We start from the raw sequence: 14,134 nt of genomic DNA, 5'->3' as shown, positions 1-14,134 counted from the left end.
GAGGGGGAGCGGGGGACGGGCCGGCGTGGTGCCGCGGTTCCTGAGGGGGCCCCGCTGTCCTGAAGGTCCGTATTTCCTTCGGGTGCCTGTGGGGAGCGGGGTGGTGCTGGATGGCGCTGCCTCCTCGTCCTCTCGGCGGAGCGAAACAGCTTTGCTTTTGTGTCCGAAGGCGCTTACAGCCCGTTCCGGCTGGCTGTTCTTCGGGAGGGCCTTTAAATGTGCTGAAACGTTGACGCTTTTTATCTTTAAAAGATACTGTAGCTTTTTTTCCCTCAAAAAAAAAAAAAAAATTGCTGTTAAAAAGTCAGTCAGAACCTGGAATTTTGGCATTAATTGTCAGAAAAGGCCGAGCTATAAATAATTCTCGTCCTATAGTCGCCTGTATGTCCTTGGCACAAAGTTCATGCGGCATCTTTGTTACTGTTTGAGTTACTTGATCAAAGTCTTGCCCTAGAGTTGATCAATGTAGGCTTCCTTTTTATCTACCTGTGGTGATGTGCTCTGAAATGTTTCTCCTTTAAGCACGTATATGTGACTCTTAATATAAACCTTCTGTAGTTATTCCACAGATTTTGAAGTACATAGGAATTGGCTTGCCATCACGCACAACTTACCCCTCTCTCAGTGGTACTATGAAGTAAGTACACGTTTGGGTTTTTTTAGCTGTATATAAGCTATAGGCATATTGGGTATGTCAGCCTCTGTGAATGCTGGAGGAGAAAGGCTTTTATTTGCAGAAAGTACACCATGGATACTGTAGCAGCTGTATAGCAGTGGTTCAAAAACATACCAGTCACGATTTGTTGGCCCTGTGTAGCTTTTAGTTAAAAAATGAGAATTGTTTGGGGAAGCTGCTAGTACTTGTGAAGGCGAAATGGAAAAGGCAACTAAGGCACGTGGATTATTAGGAAGGCCGTGTAACACAGGAGCTAGTTGCATGGTAGTCTTAAATTGCTGTTCTCTTTGCTCTTGTCATTAATAATACACAGTTTTCGCGATAAAGAACGAACCGTATAAACAGGTATATACATTAAAAATCAATCCACTGTATTAAAGTTTTGAGCCTCTGCTAGTGCACTACTTGCATGCATCAATTTTAATCTAGATGAATCACCTTTAAGTTGCACAACTTACCCCTCTCTCAGTGGTACTATGAAGTAAGTACACGTTTGGGTTTTTTTAGCTGTATATAAGCTATAGGCATATTGGGTATGTCAGCCTCTGTGAATGCTGGAGGAGAAAGGCTTTTATTTGCAGAAAGTACACCATGGATACTGTAGCAGCTGTATAGCAGTGGTTCAAAAACATACCAGTCACGATTTGTTGGCCCTGTGTAGCTTTTAGTTAAAAAATGAGAATTGTTTGGGGAAGCTGCTAGTACTTGTGAAGGCGAAATGGAAAAGGCAACTAAGGCACGTGGATTATTAGGAAGGCCGTGTAACACAGGAGCTAGTTGCATGGTAGTCTTAAATTGCTGTTCTCTTTGCTCTTGTCATTAATAATACACAGTTTTCGCGATAAAGAACGAACCGTATAAACAGGTATATACATTATAAAATCAATCACTGTATTAAAGTTTTGAGCCTCTGCTAGTGCACTACTTGCATGCATCAATTTTAATCTAGATGAATCACCTTTAAGTTGTTGATAGACTCAGCCTACACAATTGGGTTTTAATACATCTCAGAATATCTCCTGGAGTTCTGGGACAAATAGCATAGTCTCTAGTACTCCTCCACATAAGCATCTGGGACCTGTGTATCCATGAGTAAATGATTTGTGCGGGTCAGAACTTTCTGACAGGCTGATCCAATACTGTAAAACAAATTTCTGCGATGCCAGCGTGATCCCAGTGCCAAAGCATAGGATGCCTTTCAGCAGCGTAACATAAGCATTTGGGAACACACACACTGACAAATATACCCCATCCCAACCTGCTCTGTTCTTCCTTCCTCCACTCCTGTTTCCACAGCCAGGGAGTTAATCAATCATTGGTCAGGACACAATAACTGCCCTTATGGGAAAAGATCAAATAATACTATTTGATCTCGGTAAGGTCTTATTAGAATTAAGACTTGTTGACTAATGAATAAAAATAATTGAGACTGTAACAAGGCTGATGGTGCTGGTGATTCCTTTAATGTAGACAAATACTCACTGTGAGCTGTTTTGCTGAGATTTTTTTAATATTGGCCCTATTACTGTAATTTGATTTATAAAGAACAGGCAACTATATATTGGTTAGGTGCAGATACACAAACTGTTGTTTAATCTCTTCCTACTAATCAAGAGACGTCCCATCCCCTACCAGTACTACAGAAGAACAGCTCGGATCATGTTCAGCACCATACAGCTGGCTACTTTATTGTGAAGTAGTTTGTGTTAAGTAGAGGCTACTGAGATAAAATACATCAACTGATTTGCTGTGATGAATTGTACCTGAAGGACTGTAAACAGCGTGGATTGTGTTAAACTATCTAATCTCATTTTGTCTTTAGGCAACTTCGGAATGGACCCTGGATTATCCGCCATTTTTTGCTTGGTTTGAATATGCACTTTCGCATGTTGCCAAGTACTTTGACCCCAAGATGTTGGTTATCGAAAATCTAAATTACACCAGTCGTGCAACCATCTTCTTCCAAAGATTTTCTGTCATCTTTACAGATATCCTTTTCATATATGCAGTTCGTGAGTAAGTCTTAATGTTCTAATTTTAGGGACAGTGGGTAGTCACTAATATATGGACTTTTTCTACAGTAACAACAAATAAGTATTTGTACAAATGAGCTTGTAAATGCATGGAAATATCAAAGTTGCTTTAACCTATTCAAGGAGAGATTTGGAACATGCTGCTAAGCACAAGACAACTTTTTGTTGTTCTTGGAGATGCTATTGCTGTACATGCGGTCAGATTTGTGCATTCAGACATTAACTGCTGTTTCACACGTTACAGGTATTTTGTTTCTGTTGCTGGGTTCATTTTGTAGGAGTTGCAGGCCAGCCTGGGAGCTGCTATTGCTGTACATGCGGTCAGATTTGTACTCATTCAGACATTAACTGCTGTTTCACACATTACAGGTATTTTGTTTCTGTCGCTGGGTTCATTTTGTAGCAGTTGCAGGCCAGCCTGGGCGCAACCAACTGTTTTTTCCTGTTACCTTTCTTATTACTCTCTTCTAGAGTAGAAGCATAAAGGAAACTTGTGACAAAATGCCAGTATAGTCAAATATGAGAAGTCACTCCAGTGTTTTTGGTATTCTTGGTGATAAACTGATTATTCCAAGTCTAATTTAACAATATTAAGATTGTGTGTTTTCAGTGTGCCCTGACTTTGTGAAGAAGTGTTTATCTTGCACCTAAAGAGTAGAGGGGGGGAGATGTTTTGAGAATTATGTTGCCTACTTTAATGATTTAGCTGTAACAGTCTTCCCTCATTTTATTCTATCTGCTTAAAATCTGGGTAGAAACTTCTCTGTTGCATTGGAGCACAGCCTCAGCTCCTTTATTTGCTTTCTTTATTTGAAATGGGCTAGCTTTGCATGATGACTTTTTTGCTTTTATTGTTTTGACTCAAAGATGCATGAATGAGCTGGCTTTCTTAAAATGGCTCTACTAATAGTATTTCAACAGAAATCATCCACAACTTTTTAATCTGATCTAACCTTACCTTCAAAAATAATATGCACCATATGGCTTCACACTGAGAATTAATAAGATGTTTTTAACTGACAGAAATAGCTCATAATATTGGGGGCGAGCCAGGAAGAGGTTAATGTCCAACTGAGGACCTTAAATACAACTTGGTACCTTGTCTCCAGATGTTGCAATACATTGTTCGTTCATGAGAAGCTGATAGCAAACAGGTTATGACAACTATACAGTTGTTGTTGAATGTGAGACTTGAACCTGAGACTAAGTTACTTAACATAAGCTTTAGCATGTGGAACATACTACAGCTATCGAAATTTAAAATCCTTTTTTTCTCAACTTTATTCATGACACTGTCTTCTCTTGATGAATTTAGCAAGAATTTTATCATTGCCTTCCATCCTAATAAAATAGTTTTCTTCAGGTTAAGTCCACTTCTTGACTCTTAAAAGCAACGGCATTTTTGTTGGCTGTTTCAATCAAGACTTCTGTTTCTTCTGCTCTTGTTCAGGTGCTGCAGATGTGTAAATGGGAAACGAGCTGCAAAGGATATCCTGGAAAAACCAACATTTATTCTTGCTGTTCTGCTCTTGTGGAATTTTGGGTTGTTAATTGTGGATCGTATCCTTTCAAACCTTTGCAGGTTTTTTTAATCTGTTACAGTGTGTGGTACAAACCCATGAATATTATTACTACTATTGCAGCAAGTAACACTACTGTTTGTTTCTGGGGTTAGTTGAATAACTTCATGTCTTCATTAGAATTATTATTTGGTAAAATGGAAACTGTTCAGTTTTTGGTCTGATTTGCCAGAACTGCGGGAGGACCAGTCTGGCAGCAGCGTGCCTGTTCCTGCTGGCTGTTCCTCCTCCGCCTGCCTACAGAAGTATTAGCAGAGACCCTCTTTCTTCCTGGGTGTGGTTCTAGGTTTGTCCCCTGGCAAGGAAAATCTCTACAACTGCTTTATGTTCAGGCTGTATTCCACTGGTTAATGTTACGTTAGCAAGTTTTTTTTAAAGAGGATATAAAAACACCTCTGGAAAGTCCAATTACTGTGAGTCAGTCTTGACATAATGTGCACTGATCTAGCTGAGGGGAAAACAACAGTAATTCTTTCATAGGAAGGACTAGTTTTGTCTGTCCCAGTCCTTGTTTAAGTTGCCTGCTTACAGGTGGCAGGTGGTAAGTGCGGGCTGCTGTCTCCATCCATTAACCAATGTGAGGCAGAAACTAATATTCAAAAATTCAAAAAGTGGAGAATTAACCTTTTATTTGTTTTGGGTTATATCGTAAGTTGTGTGATACATGGTCAGATTGTTATGCTTCGTTTTATCAAGATCAGGTACTAGTATTAGCAGATCATGTGTCTGTGCTTATGGGTATGGTTAAGGAATGACTTCGTGTCTGTGTGGAGTGAATTTAAGGTTGCTTTCTTGATTGAAGTTCCATTTTAATTTGAATTTATTGTTTATATGTTTGAGTCTCCCCAGAAAACTGATAGTAGTAAAGAAAGCTTACTTTGTTATTTTCTTGACTCCAATTCAGATATTCATTTCCAGTACAATGGCTTTCTCTTTGGGCTGATGCTGCTTTCTGTTGCCCGACTATGTCAGGTAAACTTGAGCGGCTCTCTCCTGTTGTCCCTGTGTGTATTTTTAGGTGCATTAATTACCTTCAATATGAGCAGCCCTGTGACGTGAGTGAGAGTGGCTGGAAGTCGAGGTGTACTAAGCTGGATGTCTAATTATTTGTTGAGTTTGGGGGGGAAGAAGAGTACTGGAAACTCACCATAACTGCTTGCAGATGCTGCAGCATTGCAGTTTCCTATGAGAAAGCTAAATTCTGTGTTATACCTGAGCAACATGGCATGGTTTCCTGCCATCTTCTCTTCTTCCAAGTCACCAATCCTTAGAAAACATGCTTCTGAAGCTGCGGGGAGGTGAGGCCTATCCCAGTTTTCCAAGTATCGTGTGACAATATAGTTTCCTCCTCCATACCGGTTGTGCATAACACCACTGAGTTTGTAATTTGAAGTAAATACTCGTTTGTTCTTATGCCTATGATAAATATCCTGTCACCTTAGGAGTACAACAGAGGACCATGAAAAGTTAGTACAAAGGGAGAACAAGTAGAAAAAGCTTGGGTTTGGTTTTGTTTTGTTTTTCCTTCAGAAAAGATACTTGGAGGGTGCTCTTCTTTTTGCGGTTCTCCTGCATTTCAAACACATCTACATGTACGTGGCCCCAGCGTATGGCATTTATTTGTTGCGATCCTATTGTTTTACTGCAAATAATGCAGGTAAGATGGGTTTTTCCTCACTTGCTTTTGGGGGATTGTGTTAATTAGTGGGGCCTGGGGAAGGCTGAAGATGTGCAGATACCATCAGAACAAAATGGCTGTGGGTCAAATGAAAATTCTGCTTGGGTAGCAGAGTTGGTAAGATCTTTAAAGACCTTTTGAAATTTATTTTCTTCTGTAAAATTCATGTTTCTAGGCAGTTTTTTATTAAGAAAAACCAACATGAACAAACTGCAGGTGGCAGTTTGAAGCCATAAGAATTATTCTGGATATGAAATGATTAGATGGCATCAGAAGCTATTTCAAAGTCCTTCTTTGAGTTTCTCTCCGCTTCTTAGCACTGAAACGTGTCTGATACTCCTCACGTGAACAGAGAAGGTACTTCTCTTGAAAGAGAAAATACCGAAAGGTTGTATAACGCAGGAGCTGCGATGTGGAAAAAGGAAATGCAAGCTAACTGTTGAAGGAAGCAACTGAATGTATTGGCATAAAAGGCTATGTGCTTCTTTTAGATAGGTGCTAGCAATTTGCTGTTGGTGTGGAATGCTTTGTCTCCCTCTCCACTTGCCACAGGAGCTGTTTTCATAATCTGTTTGCTTCTTGCAGATGGATCCCTGAAGTGGAGAAGTTTCAGCTTTCTTCATGTAACTCTTCTGGGACTGATTGTCTGTCTTGTTTCTGCTCTTTCATTGGGTCCCTTCATAGTGTTGGTAATAACCTCTTTTTCACCTGTCATTCCCCTGAACTGTTAGAAAATTGTGTTATAAAAATAGAAACCATGTCTCATCTAGAGAGACCATTTCTTTCTTGTTTTTCCTTTTCTGTAGGGCCAGCTGCCTCAAGTCATTTCACGGCTTTTTCCTTTCAAGCGAGGCCTCTGCCATGCTTATTGGGCCCCTAACTTCTGGGCTTTGTACAATGCCATGGATAAAGCGCTAACGATTTTTGGTACAGTATGCAAATCTTGCTGTTTGGTGCCTATTTGCAGATAGAGCTCTGGATTTTAGTCCCCCATTTGAAATGCAGGTAGTAAATTACATTTTCAGATTGCCTTAACTCATCTGATTGTCTGCATAATCCAGTGCATGATACGTTTCCAGTGGTAGGTCAGAAATCAATCTTCCCCCTCTATCTTTTAAAAAAGAAAAAGTTTGGCTACTTCATTTTCTTCATTAACATTTATCAGTTTATGCTTTTTTATGTTTTGGTTTTAGGTTTAAAGTGTAATTTTCTTGATCCCACAAAAATTCCTAAAGCCTCAATGACAGGAGGGCTGGTTCAAGAATTTCAGCATACTGTCCTCCCTTCTGTGACTCCACTGGCAACATTAATCTGTACTTTCATATCTATATTGGTAAGAATAAATAATATTTTTGGAAACTTGATGTGTTTTGTTCCCCGTAGATTTTATTTGATTAGCGTGCACTTCACGTGAATTTTAATTCCAGGGCAACAAATAAGTTTTCTTTAAAAACAAAACCAAAAATAATAAAAACAATTATTAGGATGAATGTGGAATTAGTATTGTGCATCAAGAAAGAGATTACTTTCTTCAAGTATGGCTAAAATTATGGCCTGTGTCAGCTCTAGAACAGTTAAGAGGTTAAAAGCAATCTTGGATCAAAACCACTCTGCATGCTGAGCTAGTAGTAACCTTTTGTGATAAAAGGTAATTGAACTAGGGTGTGAGTAGCGATACTGATGGAACTGCTTGGGCAGCTTACGGTGTTCCTAACAGCGTGAGCTACAGGTAAGCGTAGTGTTCTTCACGTGACAAGCAAAGAATTGAAGGTTCAATAAGTAATTACCTGGATACAATCTTTTTCACTCTAATGAGCAACTAGCCTTTAAGTGGAAATCTGTTTCAACACCTTTATGTAGTAACCTTGATCAAATGAGTTTAGTGGCATGGATTCAGGGGCAGTTCTTGCAACACAAGTTACAGGGAGTTGGCTGTAGTCTTTCAGTCTACTTTTTTCCCTCCTGTTATACTGATGAAGTCCTTAAGGCTCTGCTCATACATCCAGATAGATACAGTTCCTCCAGTGCTATATAATGCTTGTGCCACACAAGCACAGCCTGGGTGTGGTGGTGTTTATTAACATTGAAAAAAAAAATCTCATTGGACAATGGCTTGTGTTCAGGATTGCCAGACTTTTCACTGAAGTCCTGTTTTTGCCTGTTGTTTCTAGCCCTCTGTTTTCTGTCTTTGGTTTAAACCTCAAGGGCCCAGAGGCTTTCTTCAGTGCCTTGTTCTCTGTGCGTTGAGTTCCTTCATGTTTGGCTGGCACGTGCATGAAAAAGCAATACTCCTTGCTATTCTGCCTTTAAGGTAAGCGAATGTCACTCGTGGTAGTTGGCCAAACTGAACCTGCAGCCACTCGTTGAGGATCCCTCAATGAGGATCACTTCGTTTTCAGTGTATTTCAGAAAATGAACATGTTCATAGAGTGCCTTAAGCTGTAAAGTTTTAGTGCGCTTTAAGTAAATTAATTTCAGGCACAATAAAATGTGGCAGCCTTAGCAATAGAAACGTGCTGATGCTAGTATAGCATATGTAGGAAACTGGTGTGGTGTTAAACAAACATATCTTTTATGACATAGTAACACTGGCTTATACTTTACAATAGTTTGCGTTGATGGAAGCTTTAAGTAGAGCTTTACTGGGAGTCGCTGATTCCCCTGTCAGCTCTGTGGGGCACAGCAAAGCTTTGTACTAACTTACAGGTGATCGGAAGAACAGAAGCGTATGGTGTTGGGATGATTAAGCAATCAGTTTAGGAGTCTGACACACAGGCCTTCCCGCTACATGTGCTCTTTTGTGTCTCTGCATGCTGAGTTGTATTAAGATGCATAGTATACAGAAATATTGTGTTTTGATTCAGGTGCTTGATTGCTGTTAGAATAATGCAAAAAAAACACCAAAACAAAACAAACCATGCTTATGAAAGAATGGGGTTCAGACTTTAGGCTGCATGTGGACCCACAGCTTTTAGAAGAATTCATTTGGCTTCCCCTTGAAGCCTCCTTTTCTTAGTGACAGCTTGGGAGCAGGCTTGAGAAAGCGTTTCACTCGTGTGACATGGTGGACGAAAGCAGCCTGCTTTCTTAGGACCGCTTGTTTCCCCCACTGCTATTACTGCATTTGTGCAGTACATTCATTGCACCCAAAAAGTCCAAGACCTATTCGTTGCGTGGCTTGTGGCTTTGCCTTTTGAAGAGAAAAATTAATTGGCTTGCCTGGCTTGAAGCATTTGACACGGCTGTCACACTCAAGTTTGGCAAGCATCCATAGTTGATTAAGTTCTTTTTCTCTCTGAATAGTTAAGTTCAGAGACCCACTGTGGCAGGGACAAATGTAAAAATATTGTAGTCTTTTAGCTGCTGGGCAGTTCAAGCCTCGAGGAGTGCTGTGGTTCATATTTAAAACGCTAGGTAGCTTGTTCAGGAGCCAACTGAGGAGAGGGACCTTCTGCACTACGCTTGACAAGAACAGTACGCAGTTTCTACCAAAAGGACTTAATGCCTGTTTTGGGTAGAAGTGAGACTACAGTCCATAAGCTGCCTGGCCGGTATTGCTACAAACTGTATTTTCCTGTTCAGAGATCTAGTGATGTTTAAACTCTTGAAGTGGGAATTGTGGGAGGGAGGGAATTAACACTGGAAAAACAAAAGGAAGGAGGAAAAAGTAGGGATGATGATCTTGGCAGCCAACTGGCAAAGACCACCATTTGTAGAAAACTCCAGGTCTTTCTGATGTTTGTGTTCAGTGGGGGTGGGAATTGTGGGAGGGAGGGAATTAACACTGGAAAAACAAAAGGAAGGAGGAAAAAGTAGGGATGACGATCTTGGCAGCCAACTGGCAAAGGAAGACCACCATTTGTAGAAAACTCCAGGCCTTTCTGATGTTTGTGTTCAGTGGGAGTGTGGTTTTCTGGGGAAGGGTTTCCTGGCTGATTTCTTTCTCCTGCATTTTTTTTATCTCTGAGGCCACGTGGTTTGGAAGCAGGAGACTTCATCACAGCTCCAGTGTTTGGAGGGACTGGGGTACTATGAAACTCTGTTTGACCTGTTCTTCAGTCTCTTGTGAATTGTGTAGCGTTTCGCTGAAGTTAAGTTTCTTTGCTAAAAGATAAAAGCTTAACAAATTCTTGTCATTTTTAGCTTGTTGTCTGTTCAGAGAGCGAAGGATGCCGGCATCTACTTGATTCTGACAACCACAGGGCACTTCTCGCTTTTTCCATTGCTGTTCACACCACCAGGTAAAGTGTCTTCCTTCTTCTTGTGCTTTCATCTTACGGCTTTGGGGTTTTTTCCCAGCGATGACATGCAGGTAATGGGTTTGGATTATTTTATGTAATAAGTTGAAAGCTGCAAGAGGCTGTACATCAGCCTGTTCCCATAAATACAAACTCTCCAACTAGTGAAAAGAAACATTGGTTTAAAAAGGTGTGGAAGAGCCGTAGGCTTTAAGTTGAAATTGTCATAGTCAATACTTGTTACCCCTCGTTCTGCCACAGTTCTAGAAACTTCCCCCCTACCTAACATAACCACGTGAAGCAAAAGTGATGAAGGCAGTTTGAAACTGCAAACCTGGCAAGCTGTTTTCCAGCTGGCTACTACCTCGTGCTATCTGTAACGTGCTTAAACTAAAAAAAAAAAATAAAAATCATGCAGCAGCATCAGTTAAGTCAGTATGTGTAGGGACCGATGTGTCTGACCAGAAGCTGTTTGTTCCTTCCTTCCTCCCCTGCCTTCCCCTCCTGTGCTGAAGCCCTAGGCCATACGACAACACTATACCCCTGTATTGATTGTCATCCTTCTGGGAGGGTTCAAATCCACGCGCTCACACTCTTTCGGTCTGATGATGCCGCTTGTTTGCAATAGCGAAGCTGCCGCCTTGAGAAATGAGAAACTTCCTCTGCCTTCTCTATTACTTAATTTTTGTCTACCACACAACCTAGAACTAGATAGCGTCGATTTGGCTGTCACACTTATGTTTTAAGCTTCCCAGCCCAGTAATTTCTAATTTATTTTTTAATAGGAAAAATCTTATTTGCAGTGCTATTATATTGTAATTATGATTAGTGAGTTCAGTATGTTTACAGATAACTGAAGTAAGTGTATTGCAGAAGCTTGGCATTTGCTTTAGTAAATATCTATGCTTATTTTCAGGTGTCCTAAGCAGTGAAAGATTTAGTTCTGTTTGGAGAAAATAATCAAGTTGGGCAATGCAAGTGTGACTAGTAGGATTTAAAGATACTGCAATTTATACGGCAAAAGGCTTTTATAATTAATTTTAAATGTATGTTATGTTCCTTGTATTTCAGAACTTCCAATTAAAATACTGCTTATGCTGCTGTTTACGGTTTATAGCTTCTCTTCGTTGAAATCTCTGTTCAGGTAACTAAAGAAACTTGTTCCCAAAGCCAAGAACAAAACCACTTCTGCTGTCACCGGGAACAGCGTTGTCATAAGGGGCAAACAGCGCAGAAAACTGACGCTGAAGGATCAAATTGAAGTGTTACTAGTCAAAAGGTGCTGCTGCCTCTGTTCTCTTCCCAGGAGGCAAGGCTTAAATTAGGATTATTACAGCACTTCCCCGTTAGGTTTGAATTGTGACAACTACCCAGTTAGTCCCAGCAGGCTCTAAATCCCCACCTGCGTGATGCGCTGTTAAAGCACGAAGCTGTAATGTTGTAGCCTGTGAGGATTTAATTCAATATTGGAGCGCTTGTTACAGTGAGTTATCTAGAGATTGTTTATCTGTGCTAGCAGTTATAACTGCTACTGTGGGTTTTTCCAGTGGTACTGGAAATTTCCAATACTAATGACTTAGTATTTTCACGTGCGGAAGGGGCAGGTTATAAATAACATACACTTACAAGCTGTAATTTGTCAACAAATCTGCAGACGCGTGGTTGTCAGAACATATAATTGCCCAGATCACCCGGTGTATTTATACAGGCCGTTGATCTCTTAGCCACTTGACCAGAGGTAATGCTTATCCTTACAACCCCCATAGTCTCCACTTTTCTATTTCCCAAACTTTTCACGGCAAAGCCGGGCCGTAGTGGAGGATCTGTCGGAAATGCTGTAAACCTGGATTCGCTACCTCAGTCACATGCTGTTTTGTAGGTGATCCTCTCTCAACCAGACTGCTTTTTTCCTCCTTAGTGTTCCAGAATTCAGTCATTCTGTCTCAAGAATTTCTGTACTAAAAGAGTGGTTAAACATTGGAATAGGCTGCCCAGGGAAGTGGTGGAGTCCCCATCCCTGGAGGTATTTAAAAGACGTGTAGATGAGGCACTTAGGGACATGGTTTAGTGGACATGGTGGTGTTGGGTCGATGGTTGGACTCGATCTTAGAGGTCTTTTCCAACCTTAAGGATTCTATGATTCTAAGAGCTCTAAAAACCTCTGTAGGAGCTTAGTTTCCATCTAGAGACAGAGCTTTTGCAAGTTTCTTGTTCCTAACCTTCCAGAGAAACCCAAATTCCTTCCAGAAGAACACAAATTCCCCTGTAAAACTACCTGCAGTCAAAACCCTACCACCAGTGTCCTTTGCAAGAGATTGGCTCGTACGTCCTACGGAAAGCTTGGGGGAAGGGGGCGAAGATAAATCTGACATTTCCAGTCTCTGGACGTGGAACAACTTCCGCGTGTATGAAGGTCTCTGTTCAGATGTTCACTGGAGTGATGTGAGGTGATGCGGAGCAGCTGCTGAGATTTCTACTTGGATTCCGGGGCATCTTGGAACTCGGTGTGAAAGCGACAGGATAAGGAAGTTAGCTGTGCTCTGTTATCACAGAGCTGAAACTCTTTAAGTTGTTATTTAAAGCCTCGTTGTGAACTAATGGGGGGGGAATATTCTTTGCACTGGTCACAGGTGATAGCTGAGAAAGAGTAGTTATTTTTAGTTAACATCATGTATTTTAACACTATCTCTTTTTTTTTTCCTCTAATTCCTCTGACAGGAGAGAGAGACCTCTCCTTAACTGGCTTGAAACGATCTACCTCGCCCAACTAGTGCCTCTGGAAATCTTCTGTGAAATCGTATTTCCTCTGACCCCCTGGAAAGGACACTTCCCTTTCGTCCCTCTGCTGCTGACCTCGGTATACTGTGCTCTGGGCGTCGCGTACGCTTGGCTGAAACTCTACGTCTCCGTCTTGACTGAACGGATTTCTGGTAGACAAAAGGCTGAGTAGAGCCGCAGTGTTGGGACCAGTCCCGGGTTTGAGGGGATCATCCGGCACGGTGAGGGGTTATCGCAAGGACGTACAACTCTTGATAAGACGCAGCCTACGCGTACCATCGCCGCGAGGGGAGTTTTTTTCTTCCAATGCTTCTATACTGCCCAACGAGGATACCTCTGTCACAACAGCGTGGGGTGCGGTGAGGTGCCGCTTGCCACAGACAAACTGTGAAGCTGAACGAGGTCCAGACTTCCGTCCCGAGGAAAACCGGCCCGGCTTTCCCATCACCCCTTGTATTCGAATAAAAATCGGTGTGGCAACTCACGAGGGGTCATTGCTGTGTAGAAAAGAGCATTGTAACTGCGTTCTGTGGAACACGAAAATTAAAAACTCGGTATTTTTTTTTGTTTGAGCCTTTCTTGTGTGTTTTTTCTTTTAATCTGGTGTGTAAGCCCTGCTTCTTGAGGGACACCCGCACACGTACGGCTGTAGTGCCTAGCTGGAAACTTGTCCTGAGGTGCTTTGTCAAACTCCTGAACACCCCAGTCTGAAGCTTTACGTTAGTTGCTTAATACGTCCGTGTCCCTTTTGATCGCCTCCTTTCACACAGTCTTTGCAAAAAGGTTTTAATTTTCTTGTAACTGTACTCATTGCCGTAGACCAGGTTCCCCCATTTCAGACGCACGCCTCAATTTGCTGTTGTTTTAACGCTGTTAAATATATCGGATAACGTGGCTGTATTTATTTGCCATTCATGTAAAACTCTGCAACCCTGACGAAAGGCCAAGCGTCCACAGTTCCTCTGGTAAGCTGGGGCAGGAGGAGCTCCGAAAGGGAACGGGGTTCGGTTTTTAGGGTTTCATTAAACCCCTAACTTTTAATTACAGCCTGGCCTCCCTGGCACTGCGCAGGCCGTGGGGCTGACCCCCTTCACCCGGAGGGCTCGGGACTGCGGGAGCCCCCACCCGATCCCCGGTAAAGCCGCCCGACT

At 41.6% G+C, this 14,134-nt stretch overlaps 1 protein-coding gene across 1 annotated transcript in view; it reads left to right on the top strand.

Moving 5' to 3' along the window:
* The window catches only part of ALG8 (ALG8, alpha-1,3-glucosyltransferase), a 15,047-nt gene extending 1,509 nt beyond the window's left edge, over positions 1 to 13,538 (top strand). The window contains exons 2-13 of the mRNA XM_009286135.2: positions 1,122 to 1,157; positions 2,499 to 2,692; positions 4,160 to 4,269; positions 5,194 to 5,261; positions 5,820 to 5,946; positions 6,553 to 6,656; positions 6,774 to 6,894; positions 7,161 to 7,300; positions 8,139 to 8,278; positions 10,111 to 10,208; positions 11,277 to 11,349; positions 12,924 to 13,538. Of these exons, the coding sequence (XP_009284410.2) occupies positions 1,122 to 1,157; positions 2,499 to 2,692; positions 4,160 to 4,269; positions 5,194 to 5,261; positions 5,820 to 5,946; positions 6,553 to 6,656; positions 6,774 to 6,894; positions 7,161 to 7,300; positions 8,139 to 8,278; positions 10,111 to 10,208; positions 11,277 to 11,349; positions 12,924 to 13,155 (1,443 nt within the window). The 3' untranslated portion in view covers positions 13,156 to 13,538. The remainder of the gene's footprint in view (positions 1 to 1,121; positions 1,158 to 2,498; positions 2,693 to 4,159; positions 4,270 to 5,193; positions 5,262 to 5,819; positions 5,947 to 6,552; positions 6,657 to 6,773; positions 6,895 to 7,160; positions 7,301 to 8,138; positions 8,279 to 10,110; positions 10,209 to 11,276; positions 11,350 to 12,923) is intronic.
* The last annotated feature ends 596 nt before the right edge of the window (positions 13,539 to 14,134 follow it).

This window comes from Aptenodytes forsteri, unplaced genomic scaffold, assembly GCF_000699145.1.
Source record: "Aptenodytes forsteri isolate BGI_AS27 unplaced genomic scaffold, ASM69914v1 Scaffold231, whole genome shotgun sequence".
Classification (NCBI taxonomy): Eukaryota; Metazoa; Chordata; class Aves; order Sphenisciformes; family Spheniscidae; genus Aptenodytes; species Aptenodytes forsteri.
This window is presented reverse-complemented; position numbering and strand designations above follow the sequence as displayed.